The 20,329-nt window shown below is 39.2% G+C and overlaps 1 protein-coding gene across 3 annotated transcripts in view; it reads right to left on the minus strand.

The window, feature by feature from the left end:
• LOC147012578 (pappalysin-1-like) overlaps window positions 1–20,329 on the minus strand; it is a 227,682-nt gene that overhangs the window by 102,837 nt on the left and 104,516 nt on the right. For all 3 annotated transcript variants that reach the window (XR_015050994.1, XR_015050995.1, XM_085853554.1), the window contains exon 10: window positions 13,837–14,030. Coding sequence is in view for 1 of the 3 variants with exons in the window: in XM_085853554.1 (XP_085709680.1) it covers window positions 13,837–14,030 (194 nt within the window). In the remaining 2 variants the exon portion in view is untranslated. The remainder of the gene's footprint in view (window positions 1–13,836; window positions 14,031–20,329) is intronic.

Here is a 20,329-nt window from a genome sequence, read left to right on the forward strand (position 1 = left end):
TGTTTTTTGGCAAACTTAAACATTGCACCACAGTATTGGAAGTTTCTTTTTCTACCTTATCACATTACTATCATATTAAACTAGGCTTGCCTCCCATCACTGGCCTGATGGGTTTAATGAAAACACAGCATGAAGTTGTACTTTGCTAGCTATCGTGTGCAGCCTGTGGCTTCTGGTTGCATCATTTTCTGGAGGGGGGGGCAACTGTGCCGCTGATGCAGTGCCCTCCATTACCAGTACAATAATACTCATTTCCTCGACCTCAGAAGAATGAACAGTCCGAGTTAAACCCCACCTGGTGTTGATTCAACGGAGGAAAAGGGGGCTCCAACTCAGGACCCGAAGATCATTAGCCAGCCACCTTAACCGTTAGACCAGCACCAAGCTTCAAGTCGTACTTGACAAACATATTGAATGTGTATCTGTGAGTGTCAATGAGGATGAAAAAATGAAGTAAAACGTGCGAAATAGGATCTTTTATAACACGTGTAATTGTTGTTGTCGTGGATGTGGTGTTTATTGGTTGTTTCCTCCTTCAATGTACTTTTATATATTTACCTCTGCCACCGAAGGTGAAGGAGGTTATGTTTTCACCCCTTTTTGTTTGTTACTTATGAAATCTAAAGATTTCGTAAGTATATTGATCGGTTTCGTCCTCTGTTTGTTACTTACGTAATCTAAAGATTTCATAAGTATATTGATCACTTCCGTCCTCCGTTTGTGTGTTTGTTTGTTTGTTTGTAGGCATAATAACTCGAGAAAGGAAGAAGCTACCAATGTCAAATTATACCACGTGATTCAGGAGGGTGATGGCTAGCGCTGATTAGATTTTGATCAAAATCGGTCAAAGATCAAGGTCACAGTGAGGTCAAACATCCAAAACATGATAACTCGAGAAAATTTACAACAGGTATTGTTGACAGAGCGTGAGTTTGGAAAATCGAGGTAAGTTCGGCGGAATTTGTGTGTCAATTCGTCGAGTTACGGCTGTTTTAAAAATTTCAGTGTTATAAAATAATATGAAATAATTCGGTAAATTCCTGTGGAGAAATGGAGTATTTTTGCTTCGGTCGACGTTACGAGTTCATTTTAACTTCGATTTTAATTCTGTCTTCGGTTTTTGCGATCTCTTGGCATGCTTAACACTTGGTTGTCGAAATTCTGGTAAAAAAATCGGATGTTTTGGAGATGTTTAAGATTGTATAAAAATATTTCACCCGTCGCATCACGGCTCGTCACGTGGCGCAGCGCGCTCAAGCAGACGCGTCGTTGAGTCACGTAAAGGTTTTGCGTGTGCGCGCTGACGTCATAGCGCTCGCCCCGGCGTCCTTTCGAATTGGGGGGGCCATTGAGTGTGACCTTTACGTTACGTTTATCCACGGTAACTCGAGAACGGAAGAAGCTACCAATGTCAAATTACACCACGTGATTCAGCAGGGTGATGGCTAGCGCTGATTAGATTTTGGTCAAAATTGGTCAAAGGTCAACGTCACAGTGAGGTCAAACATTCGATTAATGAAGGTTTGGTACAGAATCATCGTAGAAACTTCTGGTTTGCGTCGCTACCTTCTCCAGAGACAGCTTTTATTAGACAAGGTCAGAGGTCAAGTTGATGATTTCGTAGGTACCAGTATCTGACTGCTTGTTACTTCCGAAATCTAAAGATTTCGTAAGTATATTGATGACTTCCGTCATCTGTTCATGTGTGTGTGTGCATGTGCGTGTGCGTGTGTGTGTAGGCACGATAACTCGAGAACGGAAGAAGCCACCAATGTCAAATTACACCACGTGATTCAGGAGGGTGATGGCTGGCGCTGATTAGATTTTGGTCAAAATCAATCAAAGGTCAAGGTCACAGTGAGGTCAAACATTCAATTTTGATGGTTTGGAACAGAATCATCGTAGAAACTTCTGGTTTGCGTCGCTACCTTCTCCAGAGACAGCTTTTATTAGACAAGGTCAGAGGTCAAGTTGACGATTTCGTAAGTACCAGTCTCTGACTGCTTGTTACTTACGAAATCTAAAGATTTCGTAAGTATATTGATGACTTCCCTTTGTTTGTTACTTACGAAATCTAAAGATTTCGTAAGTATATTGATGACTTCCGTTTCTGTTTGTTTGTTTGTTTGTTTGTAGGCACGATAACTCGAGAACGGAAGAAGCTACCAATGTCAAATTACACCACGTGATTCAGGAGGGTGATGGCGAGTGCTGATTAGATTTTGTACAAAATCGATCAAAGGACAAGGTCACGGTGAGGTCAAATATTCCATTTTTGATGGTTTGGAACAGATAACTCGAGAACGGAAGAAGCTTCCAATGTCAAATTACACCACGTGATTCAGGAGGGTGATGACTCGTGCTGATTAGATTTTGGTCAAAATCGGTCAAAGGTCAAGGTCACAGTGTGGTCAAACATCCAAAACATTCGATTTTTAATGGTTTGGTACAGAATCATCGTAGAAACTTCTGGTTTGTGTTGCTACCTTCTCAAGATACAGCTTTTATAAGACAAGGTCAGAGGTCAAGTTGACGATTTCGTAAGAACCAGTCTATGACTGCTTGTTTGTTTGTTTGTGTGTTGTTTGTAGGTACGATAACTCGAGAACGGAAGAAGCTACCAATGTCAAATTACACCACGTGATTCAGGAGGGTGATGGCTAGTGCGGCTTAGATTTTGGTCAAAATCGGTCAAAGGTCAAGGTCACAGTGAGGTCAAACATAATTCCGTAAATTCATGTGGAGAAATGGAGTATTTTTGCTTTGCTCGATGTTACGAGTTCGTTTTAACTTCGATTTTAATTTTGTCTTCGGTTTTTGCGATCCTTAGGACGCTTAAAACTCGGTTGTCGAAATTCTGGTAAAAATCGGATGTTTTGGAGACGTTTTAAGATTGTATAAAAAATATTTCACTTGACGCATCACGGGTCGTCCCATGATGCAGTGTGCTCGAGCAGACGCGTCGTTGAGTTACGTTAAGGTGTAATATAATTGCGTGGAGAAATGGAGATTTTTGCTTCGGTTGACATTACGGTTTTTGATGGTTTGATACAGAATCATCGTAGAAACTTCTGGTTTGCGTCGCTACCTTCTCAAGAGACAGCTTTTATTAGACAAAGTCAGAGGTCAAGTTGACGATTTCGTAAGTACCAGTCTATGACTGCTTGTTTGTTTGTTTGTTTGTTTGTTTGTAGGCACGATAACTCGAGAACGGAAGAAGCTGCCAATGTCAAATTGCACCACGTGATTCAGGAGGGTGATGGCTCGTGCTGATTAGATTTTGGTCAAAATCGGTCAAAGGTCAAGGTCACAGTGTGGTCAAACATACAAAACATTCGATTTTTGATGGTTTGGTACAGAATCATCGTAGAAACTTCTGGTTTGTGTTGCTACCTTCTCAAGATACAGCTTTTATAAGACAAGGTCAGAGGTCAAGTTGACGATTTCGTAAGAACCAGTCTATGACTGCTTGTTTGTTTGTTTGTTTGTTTGTAGGCACGATAACTCGAGAACGGAAGAAGCTAACAATGTCAAATTACACCACGTGATTCAGGAGGGTGATGGCTAGTGTGGCTTAGATTTTGGTCAAAATCGGTCAAAGGTCAAGGTCACAGTGAGGTCAAACATAATTCCGTAAATTCATGTGGAGAAATGGAGTATTTTTGCTTTGCTCGATGTTACGAGTTCGTTTTAACTTCGATTTTAATTTTGTCTTCGGTTTTTGCGATCGCTTAGGACGCTTAAAACTCGGTTGTCGAAATTCTGGAACAGCCATGACTAACTGATATATATATATAATAAATAAGTCTTATATCAGATTCTTCTGAAAAGTAATACACCTATTATCTGGCATATCCTGCTGGTACTGAATCACTTTTTTAAAAATAAAAACAAAAAAATGGAATTTTTATAAGAAATCTAGTTTTTGTCTGGGAGTCATAATCTGCAAACCACAGTGTAAAATTGTAGACCACAATGAATTCAGAATTCAAGCTCCCCTTGGGCTTCTGACTGATTCATGCTTTTATTAGACAAGGACAGCGGTCAAGTTGACGATTTCGTAAGTACCAGTCTATGACTGCTTGTTTGTTTGTTTGTTTGTTTGTAGGCACAATAACTCGAGAACGGAAGAAGCTACCAATTTCAAATTACACCACGTGATTCAGGAGGGTGATGGCTAGCGCTGATTAGATTTTGGTCAAAATCGGTCAAACGTCAAGGTCACAGTGAGGTCAAACATAATTCCGTAAATTCATGTGGAGAAATGGAGTATTGTTGCTTCGCTCGACGTTACGAGTTCGTTTTAACTTCGATTTTAATTTTGTCTTCGGTTTTTGCGATACTTAGGACGCTTAAAACTCGGTTGTCGAAATTCTGGTAAAAATCGGATGTTTTGGAGACGTTTTAAGATTGTATAAAAAATATTTCACTCGACGCGTCACGGGTCGTCCCATGATGCAGTGCGCTCGAGCAGACGCGTCGTTGAGTTACGTTAAGGTGTAATATAATTGCGTGGAGAAATGGAGATTTTTGCTTCGGTCGACATTACGATTTTTGATGGTTTGATACAGAATCATCGTAGAAACTTCTGGTTTGCGTCGCTACCTTCTCGAGAGACAGCTTTTACTAGACAAGGTCAGAGATCAAGTTGACGATTTCGTAAGTACCAGTCTATGACTGCTTGTTTGTTTGTTTGTTTGTTTGTAGGCACGATAACTTGAGAACGGAAGAAGCTGCCAATGTCAAATTACACCATGTGATTCAGGAGGGTGATGGCTCGTGCTGATTAGATTTTGGTCTAAATCTGTCAAAGGTCAAGGTCACAGTGAGGTCAAAAATACAAAAAAAAGTTATAACTCGAGAACGGAAGAAGCTACCAAAGTCAAATAAGACGACGTGTTTCAGGAGGGTGATGGCTAGCGCTGATTAGATTTTGGTCAAAATCTGTCAAAGGTCAAGGTCATAGTGAGGTCAAACATCAAAAAAAATTATAACTCGCGAACGGAAGAAGCTACCAATGTCAAATTACACCACGTGATTCAGGAGGGTGATGGCTCGCGCTGATTAGATTTTGGTGAAAATCGGTCAAAGGTCAAGGTCACAGTGAGGTCAAACATTCGATTAATGATGGTTTGGTGCAGAATCATCGTAGAAACTTCTGGTTTGCGTCGCGACCTTCTCGAGAGACAGCTTTTATTAGACAAGGTCAGAGGTCAAGTTGACGATTTCGTAAGTACCAGTCTATGACTGCTTGCTTGTGTGTTTGTTTGTAGGCACGATAAATCGAGAACGGAAGAAGCTACCAATGTCAAATTACACCATGTGATTCAGGAGGGTGATGGCTTGCACTGATTAGATTTTGGTCAAAATCGGTCAAAGGTCAAGGTCACAGTGAGGTCAAACATAAATCCATAAATTCATGTGGAGAAATGGAGTATTTTTGCTTCGCTCGACGTTACGAGTTCGTTTTAACTTCGATTTTAATTTTGTCTTCGGTTTTTGCGATCGCTTAGGATGTTTAAAACTTGGTTGTTGAAATTCTCGTAAAATCGGATGTTTTGGAGACGTTTTAAGATTGTATAAAAAATATTTCACTCGCCGCGTCACGTCTCGTCATGTGGTGCAGCGCGCTCGAGCAGAGGCGTCGTTGATCACGTAAAGGTTTTCCGTGTGTGCGCTGACGGTGTTTTCAATAAAGATGGTGTTTAAAAGTCATTTTTTTATCCCAATAAAGGTTATCGGCGCATGCCTGACTCACTACGCCATCGGATTATGTAAAGATTGTTGGTGGATGGCTGAATATTACGGTTTTGTGACTTTGATAAAATAATATTAAATAATTGCGTGGAGAAATGGAGATTTTTGCTTCAGACGACGTTACGATTTTTGGTGGTTTGGTAAAGAATCATTGTAGAAACTTCTGGTTTGCTTCGCTACCTTCTCCAGAGACAGCTTTTATTAGACAAGGTCAGAGGTCATGTTGACGATTTCCTAAGTACCAGTCTATGACTGCTTGTTACTTCCGAAATCTAAAGATTTCGTAAGTATATTGATCACTTCCGTTTGTTTGTTTGCTTGTGTGTTTGTTTGTGTGTTTGTTTGTAGGCACGATAACTCAAGAACGGAAGAAGCTTCCAAAGTCAAATTACACCACGTGATTCAGGAGGGTGATGGCTCGCGCTGATTATATTTTGGTCAAAATCGGTCAAAGGTCAAGGTCACAGTGAGGTCAAACATAATTCCGTAAATTCATGTGGAGAAATGGAGTATTGTTGCTTCGCTCGACGTTACGAGTTCGTTTTAACTTCAATTTTAATTTTGTCTTCAGTTTTTGTGATCGCTTAGGACGCTTAAAACTCGGTTGTCGAAATTCTGGAACAGCCATGAATAACTGATATATATAATAAATAAGTCTTATATCAGATTCTTCTGAAAAGTAATACACCTATTATCTGGCATATCCTGCTGGTACTGAATCACTTTTTTAAAAAATAAAAACAAAAAAATGGAATTTTTATAAGAAATCTAGTTTTTGTCTGGGAGTCATAATCTGCAAACCACAGTGTAAAATCGTAGACCACAATGAATTCAGAATTCAAGCTCCCCTTGGGCTTCTGACTGATTCATGCTTTTACTAGACAAGGTCAGAGGTCAAGTTGACGATTTCGTAAGTACCAGTCTATGACTGCTTGTTTGTTTGTTTGTTTGTTTGTAGGCACGATAACTTGAGAACGGAAGAAGCTGCCAATGTCAAATTACACCATGTGATTCAGGAGGGTGATGGCTCGTGCTGATTAGATTTTGGTCTAAATCTGTCAAAGGTCAAGGTCACAGTGAGGTCAAACATAAATCCATAAATTCATGTGGAGAAATGGAGTATTTTTGCTTCGCTCGACGTTACGAGTTCGTTTTAACTTCGATTTTAATTTTGTCTTCGGTTTTTGCGATCGCTTAGGATGTTTAAAACTTGGTTGTTGAAATTCTCGTAAAATCGGATGTTTTGGAGACGTTTTAAGATTATATAAAAAATATTTCACTCGCCGCGTCACGTCTCGTCATGTGGTGCAGCGCGCTCGAGCAGAGGCGTCGTTGAGTTACGTTAAGGTGTAATATAATTGCGTGGAGAAATGGAGATTTTTGCTTCGGTCGACATTACGATTTTTGATGGTTTGATACAGAATCATCGTAGAAACTTCTGGTTTGCGTCGCTACCTTCTCGAGAAACAGCTTTTATTAGACAAAGTCAGAGGTCAAGTTGACGATTTCGTAAGTACCAGTCTATGACTGCTTGTTTGTTTGTTTGTTTGTTTGTAGGCACGATAACTTGAGAACGGAAGAAGCTGCCAATGTCAAATTACACCATGTGATTCAGGAGGGTGATGGCTCGTGCTGATTAGATTTTGGTCTAAATCTGTCAAAGGTCAAGGTCACAATGAGGTCAAACATAAATCCATAAATTCATGTGGAGAAATGGAGTATTTTTGCTTCGATCTACGTTACGAGTTCGTTTTAACTTCGATTTTAATTTTGTCTTCGGTTTTTGCGATCGCTTAGGATGTTTAAAACTTGGTTGTTGAAATTCTCGTAAAATCGGATGTTTTGGAGACGTTTTAAGATTGTATAAAAAATATTTCACTCGCCGCGTCACGTCTCGTCATGTGGTGCAGCGCGCTCGAGCAGAGGCGTCGTTGATCACGTAAAGGTTTTCCGTGTGTGCGCTGACGGTGTTTTCAATAAAGATGGTGTTTAAAAGTCATTTTTTTATCCCAATAAAGGTTATCGGCGCATGCCTGACTCGCTACGCCGTCGGATTATGTAAAGATTGTTGGTGGATGGCTGAATATTACGGTTTTGTGACTTTGATAAAATAATATTAAATAATTGCGTGGAGAAATGGAGATTTTTGCTTCAGACGACGTTACGATTTTTGGTGGTTTGGTAAAGAATCATTGTAGAAACTTCTGGTTTGCGTCGCTACCTTCTCCAGAGACAGCGTTTATTAGACAAGGTCAGAGGTCATGTTGACGATTTCCTAAGTACCAGTCTATGACTGCTTGTTACTTCCGAAATCTAAAGATTTCGTAAGTATATTGATCACTTCCGTTTGTTTGTTTGCTTGTGTGTTTGTTTGTGTGTTTGTTTGTAGGCACGATAACTCGAGAACGGAAGAAGCTTCCAAAGTCAAATTACACCACGTGATTCAGGAAGGTGATGGATCGCGCTGATTATATTTTGGTCAAAATCGGTCAAAGGTCAAGGTCACAGTGAGGTCAAACATAATTCCGTAAATTCATGTGGAGAAATGGAGTATTGTTGCTTCGCTCGACGTTACGAGTTCGTTTTAAGTTCAATTTTAATTTTGTCTTCGGTTTTTGCGATCGCTTAGGACGCTTAAAACTCGGTTGTCGAAATTCTGGTAAAAATCGGATGTTTTGGAGACGTTTTAAGATTGTATAAAAAATATTTCACTCGACGCGTCACAGGTCGTCCCATGATGCAGTGCGCTCGAGCAGATGCATCGTTGAGCCACGTTAAGGCTTTCCGTGTGCGCTGACGGTGTTTTTGATAAAGATGGTGTTTAAAAGTCATTTGTTATCCCAATAAAGGTTATCGTCGCATGCCTGACTCACTGAGCCGTCGGATTATGAAAAGATTGTTGGTGGATGGCCGAATATTACGGTTTTGTGACTTTGATAAAATAATATTGAATAATTGCGTGGAGAAATGGAGTATTTTTGCTTCGTTCGACGTTACGAGTTCGTTTTAACTTCGATTTTAATTTTGTCTTTGGTTTTTGCGATCGCTTAGGACGCTTAAAACTCGGTTGTTGAAATTCTGGTAAAATCGGATGTTTTGGAGACATTTTAAGATTGTATAAAAAATATTTCACTCCACGCGTCACGGGTCGTCAGGTGATGCAGTGCGCTCGAGCAGACGAGTCGTTGAGTCACGTAAAAGTTTTCCATGTGCGCGCTGATGGTGTTTTCGATAAAGATGGTGTTTAAAAGTCATTTTTTTATCCCAATAAAGGTTATCGTCGCATGCCTGACTCGCTAAGCCGTCGGATTATGTAAAGATTGTTGGTGGATGGCCGAATATTACGGTTTTGTGACTTTGATAAAATAATATTAAATAATTGCGTGGAGAAATGGAGATTTTTGCTTCGGTCGACGTTACGATTTTTGATGGTTTGGTACCGAATCATCGTAGAAACTTCTGGTTTGCGTCACTACCTTCTCCAGAGACAGCTTTTATTAGACAAGGTCAGAGGTCAAGTTGACGATTTCCTAAGTACCAGTCTATGACTGCTTGTTTGTTTGTTTGTTTGTGTGCAGGATATCTCAAAAAGTTGTGCACAGAACCGGATGAAATTTCATGGACCGGTTGGGTGTGTAACAAGGACGAACTGATTCAATTTTGGTGAAGATCTGGATCTGGCTCCTGAAATTTTTCAAGTGATTCTTCACCATTGAGAGATAGGGCTAAAAACGATATATAGCACGATATCTCAAAATTGTGGACGACTTTGTACGGTGACAAGAAGCAGCCGATTATATTTTGGTGAAGGTACAAGTACAGGTACAGATCTGGCCAAACCTGTTGATGGCTTAACAGTTAAGGTGGCTGGCTTCAAGGTCTTATGGGGTTCTGAGTTCAAGCCCTGGTTATTCCATTGAAATAACAGCGGGTGGGTTGACCCAACCTGTCATCCTCCTGAAGTTGGAAAAATGAGCTCCATCGATTGGTGTAATAAGCCATTTGAGTATCCTGTGTGCAGGAATGTACTCCTTAGTCAAATGAAACTACCTCGACAGCCCTATGCACCTCACGGCATGAAAGGAATGGTTGGTTATGCATCGCCGGCCTATCATTGGGATACAAAACGTAAACTGTTCATCCTGGTGGAAGTATTCGCTCTACCGAGTGCCGTTATGGTATATAGATGAGGTCCCTTGAAAGGAACTTAAATGCAGGAGGAGGCCATTAGGCCCATCAAGCTTGTGCAATGGTTACCAACCTATTGTTGTTTGTCCACGTTCCATCCCACCATGTTTGGTCTTTAGTATGACTGCCAGGGTTGGAATCCAATTGCTGACCTCACAGGTTCGGAGCACACACTCTAACCAATACACCATCAAATCTTTAAGCTTTATTGATATTTCAGCTTCATCAGTGGTAAACCTCCTTTTGCATGACACATTTCCAAACCCTGTTTTGCATCATGCTTCACCATACGTCTGCAATGGGGTTGCCCATCATCATTTTTCATGTGGCTGTTCCTCCAGTGGTCACAAATTCAAAGAGAAGATATAGCATTGCTCATTCTGAGTGATGTAACAGGAAAATTGTGCTTCCAATATTGCTTTTTGGAATTGCAGGATAACTCAGTGGTGGTGTGTTGACTCGTTAGATGTTCAGTTTGATTTTGTTTTCCATTAGAAATGGCTCCAAATGCAAACTGCCACCAGAAAAGCGATTCAGATGAGACTTGCAGCTGGCTGCCCTATCTGCCAGAACTCGCATGCGCACGTGAAAGACTCCATATTTGTTGAGAGTACAATAGATTATCTTCATATGCTTTTCTGATATTTTTTCACTTACGCCTCATACATTCTTCAGATTTTGAATAGGATCGGCTATTGTGTGCCAGTACCCTGGCCAGGTTCAAATTCCATGGTGTAATCTACAGGGGAACTGCATTAATGGTAAAGGCTTGCCTCAACGAGAGAGAACACCTTAGACATTACCCCAAGCAGTCTTGAGAAAAAAAAACACAAAGGAAATGGGAAGGGTCTTTTAACCTCTTGCTAATTGCGTTTCCCAGCACGATCGATACTTCCGACAAGCTTCCATTTTGTCTGAATCTCGATATTCCGCAATGCTGAAAAAGCGAGCGGAAAATTGGATTTGTCGAGATGACGTAAAATTTCGTAATATTTTGTCCAAGTACAGCTAAACCGAAGGTTTTTGAAAGTGCCAAGAAGGATGATGGGTGTTGTATAGTGTTCAAGTGGACAATTCGATTTAAATAAAATAAAGATTTTCAAGGTTGTAGAAAAAAAAAACTTTTTTCGGAAGTTTACCGCCGTTGATGCAGTGTCTTTTACACCACCTTAATTAACATGTTAATTTAGTTATTCACGCCTGTTGGTTGTGTCCTTTTTGATGTCCATAAAAACAGTAAGTTTCCTGTTTGGAATGAGTTTCAATTCTGCTGGCCTGCTCGACAGGTGGACAGAGTAAAAAAAAATTACCTTACTCGTCTCTGCTCTTGTGCGATCGTGACAATATTCCGTACAATTTGCCAAATTGAGAGCCAAAGTACTGCTAAACTGCAGGTTCATGTTCAGATTCGTGTTCTCCAATGTTCAACATATAACATTCAATTGAAATTAAGTAGGTCCTCGATCATAAACTGACATCTGTAGACAGACAGACAGACAGACAGACAGACAGACAGCCAAAGTGAACCAATTGCTTAGCCTTGCTTTTCTCTTTGTGCATTTGGGGTAAAAATGAAGCAACCTGAAAAGGGGATTTTTAATTTAACCTCTTAATTAAACATGCATTCGGTAAATTAATAGATGTCCTTGTTGTTCCACTACAAACTGTACAGAGTGATCAATAATTAAACCCCTGTTTAAAATAAAGAATATATTGTTGTTATTGTAGGTAGAGCATAAACAAACAAAAAATATTGAAAACTTGTATATTGCCATTAATATATATTTTTCTTTGTTTTGAGAGATTAATTGTTCCTCAAAAAGCGTGAATTGCTGCATGGTATGAGGTTGGACAGTGTAATTGCAGTTCAAAGATGGTGGTGACAAGATATGGGAAGACATGAGGAGGTGGTGATTCAAAATCGATTAAAAACTGTCACTAAAAGCTTGTAACAACTGGATCAGTAAAGACGTAAAGAGATCAGGAAGACGTACCACAGTGAGATCACCAGAAAGCATTGACCGGGTATGAGACACGTCCACATGGAGCCCAAAGAAGTCGATCAGACAAGCGGAGAGGAGGAGTAGAATAAGCCATTGCACAATTCAGGGAATTTTGAAGAAGGACTTAGGATGGAAACCAAACAAACATTATTTTCAGCAGTTGTTTCCAGATGATGGTGACAAGAGAATGAAGTTTTGTGAACATTTCCCTAAGTGAATAGGTGTTTGTATAGGTGTGTTACTGAACATTATCGGGTCTGTCGAAGCTGTTTTTCATTGGTGGCTTTGTCAACAGGTAAAACTGCCATTACTGGTCAGAAAATTATCCAGAAATGACAGCAGAAGACAGCCAAAGTCAGCCAAAACTGCTTATTTGGTGGGGAATCACTTCAACCCAACTCAATGGACCTTATGTCCTCTATGATACAATTACTGGACTGAGATATTTGGAAATGCTTCAAAACCTTCTCCTTCCAAAAATTCAGCAATGCGACAAAACAGAGGAAACAATTTTATGCAAGATGGTTCCCCTTCGCACGACTCGATTGAAGTTCATAAATGCTCGGATATCCACTTTCCCCCACAGATGTATCGGGTGACGAACACCAATGGAATGGCCATCCAGGAGTCCTGATTTAGCCCCATATGATTTTCCTTTGTGGAGATGGGCTAAAGAAGAAGTGCATGCCAGCAAACCCACTCATTTGGACGAATTATAAATGTATATCTGCGATGCTCTTGTTGATTTGCCAGAGAAGTTCAGTGGAAAATGTGAAACGATTGAAAAAAATGTGCTGAGAACACAAGAGCTTATTTTCAATTTGATGTTCACAAATTACAATGGCAATAAATGGCGTTTCAGGAAAAAAGAATATATATATATATATATATATATATATATATATATATATATATATATATATATATATATATATATATATATATATATATATATATATATATATATATATATATATATATATATATATATAATGTTTTATTTCCATCAACAATGTGGTATTGCTCTAAAACTAGAGGGGGAGCACTCGGGAGAGTGCAAAACCTCCGCCGCCAATACTGCTGGGTCACTCAAGTGAACCTCATATCTTATTCATTAAATATGATGTCAACAGTGCTGACAGAGTTATAGTTCTTTTCTCCAACATTTTGGGGGGGGGGGGTTGGAAATCACTTCAAACATGTAGAAATGCAAAAAAAAAAATTTTTCTCATACAATTATTTTTTTTGGGGGGGGACCAATTCCAAAATCTAATTGCATGATCCTTGGACCATACCTAACCCCCCCCCCCCCACCAAGTTTCGTCGAAATCCGTCGAGGAGTTTTTCCATAATACTGTTCACAAACAAACAGAAACGGGTGAAAACAGTTACCTCCGATCTTAGATGGCGGAGGTTAATAAGGACTTATTTATGGATCACCTCGTATATTATTACATGAGGATTTATAATTGAAGAGACAAAAATATTATCAGGAATGTAACCGATTGTTAAGCATGAGCAATGAACTGTATTACCAAATCCAGTCTCTGGCCTTTTTAGATGCAATATGCAACACAAAGCCTCACGCGGATCATTGAAAGGTTGTTATGGACCAAACACATCATAAATGCCACATTGCAAAGGACATTAATAATAATAGCAAATGTGACATCTGAAATTAATGATAGATAATATTAATCCGTACATGTATTGTACCGTTAATGGAAGCAAGAAAATAATGGTTGAGTTAAAAATGGCTTCCATGACACGAGGTTCATCGTTGGAGTGAACTAATTTTGTGTTTCGTTGATGAAGTTATCAATTGTCCGAAACATCAGTTATTGTAAAGTAGATTGTCAGCATGTACAAATAAATTTTAAACACTGACCTCCAACACTGGTGGCCCACCAATCATAGCCTGTGAAGGACAGATCAGCCCCCCTTGGGATATTGAGACCTCAAAAGCCCATTGGTCGATCATGTCGGGAGGCAGTGTAAATCCACAATCTTCTTGCACCTTGCCCTTTTCAAAGTCTTCACACATGCCGTCTCCAGCATGTAAATAACACAGACTGGGCTCACCTGGTGCCATGAGACAATGTCACAAATGTGCACATTAACTTTTGTTCATGTAGAGTACAATATGTCAGCAATTAACAGTGACATAATTAACACCACAGTGTGTCTTTTGATCACAATATCAAAATTATCGTGCACAGGATCCCAGCTGGTGATAGATTGAGTGTTGTGTACTGTTTATCATGCGGGAACTGTCACAAATCTACATTGGTGAAACTGGAAGAAATCTGAAACAAAGAATAGACAAACATACAGTAACAGAGCATTTTGACTTGGTCATTAACATCATCAGCGACAGCATGCCATTGCCTGCAGCCTGGCCAGACATTTCACCTGGATGCGACCCATGTTGCAATGCCCAATAAATGACGTAGATCGACTCTGGAGGTGTGGCTTGTCAAAGGTTGAGGAGGTGGTCTAATTGTGGAAACCATTGACAGAACAACAATGTACAACACTCCAATACAAGTTACAAAATGTATGGTACAAACAGCCAGACTGGGTAAGCAGAGAACAACGATTTATGCCCAAAAACGCAATGTCCACACATAAGCAACAATCAATGGGGATTCCACCGATGGCACAGCTCACAAATCACCACACATTGAAACTGGAGGCACAGCCAACCATGGTCGTGTCCTGGAAGCACAGCAACAAAAGCGTGTACACAAATTTACTAGTCCCCACACTTATGACACTTGGTCACAAATGAGGAAGAGAGCAGAGCAGACTATCGATGATGTGATGGTGTTTTTTTCTAATGGTCTTACTCTGTGTGATAACTCGTCTTTGATTTTGCCCTCAATCCAGAACTTAACTGAAAATGGCTGCTTCGTTAATATAAAAATGGATACATACTGAGGCCCAGGGTCTTTTGACTTGACAGAGTCCATGGTTTTGTGGATGAAACGTCGCCTGAGACAAGGTCTGCTCTCAGTTGTTTACGACTAAATTATCAGGGTGTATCTTCATACATTTTTTGTTGAATGCACCTTTCTTTTCAACAATATACACTTCCCAACTGCTCTAAACTTTTGGATATGCAGTACATACACATATATATATATATATATATATATATATATATATATATATATATATATATATATATATATATATATATATATATATATATATATATAATAAAACAGAAATAAATTCCTGTGGGGCTCGTATGAAAAAATTGACTTAACCCAGGACCTCATCGCTTTCACGCAACAGCCCACTGAGCTATTGAGTCTTCAGAATGTCCTCAGAAATTTCTCACACGAACACTGCAAGCTTTATAATGGCTGACGTGTCACGTGCCTACAAGGCAGACCGTGTGTGTGTGTGTGTGTGTGTGTGTGTGTGTGTGTGTATGTGTGTGTGTGTGTGTGTGTGTGTGTGTGTGTGTGTGTGTGTGTGTGTGTGTGTGTTAGAGATAAACCGCATTGAAAAATTATATATCTAATGTATAAAGCTCATTCCAACCAATGATTCACTTACTCATTGACTGACTGATATTAAAGTTCAGAACCTTCCGGGTCATGTATGAAGCTGAAATTTTGTATGCTGATGGACATCGAAGCCGATACACCAGAAACAAATCAGAGAACCATCAGAAAGCATCCGTAAATGAAAAGATAAATAAATGAAAATAAATAAATGAAAAAATTTTGGTGAGTGATCCGAGACAATGAGGAAGCACAGTAATTTTGTGTGCTGATGGACAATTAAGTTGATACACCAGGAAAAATCGCAGAAGCATCAGAAAGCATCCATAAATGAAAATATAAATAAATGAAAAAAAATGAAAAGAAATGAAAAATGAAATGCAGGTGAGTGACCCGAAATAATGGGGAAGGACGGTTCGTTATTGTTTCCAATGTGTAAGCATACCCCATGAGTATATATATATATATATATATATATATATATATATATATATATATATATATATATATATATATATATATATATATATATATATATATATATATATATATATATATATATATATATACACACACACACACACACACACACACACACACACACACACACACACACACACACACACACACACACACACACACACACACACACACACACACACACACACACACACACACACACACACACACACACACACACACACACACACATAGATGTTTGGTACTAAAGAACTTTAATATGGATACAAACACGACATAATAGTGACGGAAGCTTTTCGTGCTGCACTCTTCAGGGTAAAAATCGCAGTAAATGAAGGAGGAAGTGAAGGTGCGTGCTTTATGCGCAGGTCTCAATAAGGTAGACACTGATTGGTTCAACCGTAATGACATCACAGTTAATCCGACTGCCCATTGGTCGGCTCATCATCTTCACCTCGAGCTCCCATTGGCTGGACCAGAGTTCGTCAATGATTGACATTTGCAACCGCATCCTGGAGAAAGGGGGGATGGGTTTCCCCGAAGGTCCATTCACCATTTGTTACTGTATTTCCCTTGATCTTTCCATGCTGAAAGAGACACAAAGATTGTACAAATTCCTTTTGACGACATAATTATTGGATCGGTGGTAAGGATGAAGGTTGCTTCCAACATACGTAAATGAAATGAGCTCCGACCTCGGCTCAATATCCTGAACATATCTGCATTGTACTGGTCTGCACAGATAGGGTTGGCAACCAGATGCTGTGCGATGGCAGATGAAGCAGATACAGTGGCCGGTGGTTGCTGGATATTTCTCCATGCTCGCACTGGTTGTGTTCTTACCCTCACAATCTTTCTTCGAATCGCCACGGTGATGTGTTGTCTGATCCGATCAGCCAATCTTAGTGTTGTGCGGCACACGAACCGAGCTTCACATCGGCACTTAAACTCATAAATAACATTGCTGGTTTGTGAGGTGGGTAGTACATCCTTGTTGACTGACGTCAGCAAATGGCGAGAGGTAAAGATTACTCGGGGTTGCACAGCCAGAAACATGTTGGGCACAATATGTTTGATTTGTACTTCTGAATCTTCGTGATGATTGTCCTTTCCAGGGCATCCTGATATAGACTGGACATTTGTCCGGACCAATCTTTTGATCGTTTATCGTGTTTAGAAACTTGTGCACGTATCTCTTAACTATATGCTCAGGATAACCATTCTCACCGAGTATATTCAAGATTTTGTCAGTTTCAGCAGGAAGATTACAAGGTGAACAAATCCTCTGTGCTCTGTTAACCAGGATATTGATCAAGGTAATTTTGTATCTCGTGGAGCTGCAGGAGTCTCACTGAGTATACTGCCTTGTGAAAGTGGGCTTCCGGTAGACAGATGTTGTGAAATCAAGGTTGGATCTATCAACCAACACGTCCAAAAACGGTAACATGAGTGGAGGATAAATGGGGCTTCTGAGGCAGCCATTCAAATGAATGGGGGAAAAGGGAAAAACTCTCTGACTCAAGGCCCAAAAGCCCAAAATAGGAGACTGATCTCTGCCGCATTGAGCAAATGTAAAATTGAGACTTCCTGATTAAAGCACTTCTTTTCTTCCATATTTTCATTCCATTCAAAGAGCGAACCAATGAATATTTGTCCATGTTCTACTTTGGGGAATAAATTAATTTTCCTATTACATTCATCACCATCGAGTATTTTCACAAAGATTACTTTGGAACTTGGTTCTTGGTTTGTGTTTTTGTTGAGCAGAAATGAAATGATAAACTTCTCTCAATGCTCTTGTTTGGCCACCTCCTGAGCCACATATCATTTTGAGATTACAGTAAATTGTTTTTCCATTGTTCAATTGATAACCATCAAAGTTTTCAGTCCATTCAAGGATATTTATTCTTTTCTTTACATTCTCCAACTAATTTGTAATTAAATTTATCCGCTGATTTGTTTTATCTACTTTTACCCCGGGTATTTCTGAAACAAGACTTATTTGATATTTCTCACATTCTTTATGTTTTCCATTTAAATACCAAGGGTGATTACATCTCCACTCTTTGGTTTGGTTATTGCCTGGTTCTATCATTTATAAATTAGTAAGAAGACGGTAGTTAATTTGTTTTATCTACTTTTACCCCAGGTATTTCTTCAATAAGACTTATTTGATATTTCTCACATTCTTTATGTTTTCCATTTAAATACCAAGGCTGATTACATCTCCACTCTTTGGTTTGGTTATTGCCTAGTTCTATCATTTATAAATCAGTAAAAAGACGGTAGCCTGTTAAAATTCCCAACCCAATATCTTAACACTTACACTTATAACCATAAGGGAGACTATTGATTCCATTCTCTAAAATATATCTTTTATCATCAAAAGCTCCTAATGCTTTCATATTTGTCTCTTCTGTATATAATTGATGTTTATAACTTCTTATTGTATTCATTTTTCTGTACTCTTCCTTCTTTAAGGTTAAACAGTTGTAATAATGTTTAAAGTTTATTGTTTCCTTGATTATATTTTTCTTTATTCCCTTTAGCTTCTTATCACACCTTTCAATGTTATTATTATCAATATACGTAAAAGCATAAGACTTTGATCTCAATCCTATAAATTCTCTCATGACCTTCCCACCCAATTCATCTTTAAACTTACCAATAACTTTTTTATTCTTTGATGAAAACAACACATCACCCGACTTATAATTACTTGTATGATCCACAGTATATCAATATTATCAATCATATCCTCAGATCAATCACTTGTCTTAATTTCTAATATAAAACTATCTGTATCCATATATAACAATGACACATTATCCTTATACTTTGATTTTAAATTATTATAGTAACAAGTCTGAAGACGACGATGGTTCACGAGCAGTATTTGACGATGTAGATTGTTTCAGAAGTAAAAGATGAGGCAATGTGATAATGTTTGACCAAGTTATAAAAATGATCAACATGATGTGGTATGAGTGACAGGTTATGAGCTGCAAAATGTCGAAAACCCGGTTTCGTTCAACAACTTTAAAAATTTGACCTTTGCATAACCTTTAAAGGTCACAAAACAATGTTGTGGACATTAAAATAAGGAAACAGGATACGTGCTATAGCTTATTGGAGCTAGTTCAGCGAAGAAGGTCGAAAACCCGGTTCGATTCCCACAACTTTGAAAATTTGACCTTTGTGACCTTTAAAGTTCAAAGGTCAAGGATTATGACTTTTGGTGCAAAACTTCCTCTGGAACATTTCAGGAACAATATAACATCATATAGGCTATATGGCATTTCACACTCATCGGATTAACCATACTTTGATGAAATCAGCGTAAAAACAAACTTGAAGAGGGCGCCACGGGCAAGGTGTTCGAGATTGAGCAAAATGGTTTCAAGACTTTAGGTGGGGAACAACCTCAAGATTATGCATAATAAATATTGTCATCCCAGCTCTCAAAGTTTTGGCGGTCGAATGATTTTTATGTCAAAATTCGAAATTTTCTAAGTTCGTGACCTTGACCTGGACCTTGGGACGAAAATGAAAAAAAAAAAAAAATCGAGCTCCGTGGGGCTATGCAGGTGCCATTGGGCGAACCAAGTACCGAAACCACTGCCAGATTCGACCAACCCCTCAGAGAAGATGGATTTTTATGTCAAAATCGCAATTTTCTAAGTTTGTGACCTCGACCTTGGGACGAAAATGAAAAATCGAGCTCCGTGGGGCTATGCAGGTGCCATTGCGCTAACCAAATATCGAAACCCCTGCCAGATTCGACAAACCCCTCGGAGAAGAAAAATTTTTATGTCAATTTCGCAATTTTCTAAGTTCGTGACCTTGTGACCTTGACCTTGGGACGAAAATGAAAAATCGAGCTCCGTGGGGCTATGCAGGTGCCATTGGCTAACTAAATACCGAAACCCCTGTCAGATTTGACAAATCCCCTCGGAGAAGATGCAAATTGAAATTGGCTGCCCCCTAAAAACACATGTTTTTTGGGCGTGGCTCCGCCCCAATGTGCGAAAACGCCCATTTTCAGAAAAACACAACTAGATCACGATATAAACCTCCCACCAAAATTTTGTCAGGATCAGATCAAAACCCACGGAGCTATGCTCGGGACAGAGACAGATAGACATACAGACAGATATACAGACATACAGACAGACATACAGACAGACATACAGACAGACATTCAGACAGACATTCAGACAGACATGCAGACAGACATGCAGACAGACATGCAGACAACACACACAACAATAACGAATATAGTGGTCACTTATTTTTTTCGTGAAAATATTTTTGCGTGAACCAATAGTCATACATTAACAACTTTGACAAGTCAAGAATTGATATTCCTATATAAATAGGTTTATC

The sequence above is a fragment of the Eptatretus burgeri genome, chromosome 14 (genome assembly GCF_056783735.1).
Source record: "Eptatretus burgeri isolate ZD-2024b chromosome 14, Ebu_testis_v1, whole genome shotgun sequence".
Taxonomy (NCBI): Eukaryota; Metazoa; Chordata; class Myxini; order Myxiniformes; family Myxinidae; genus Eptatretus; species Eptatretus burgeri.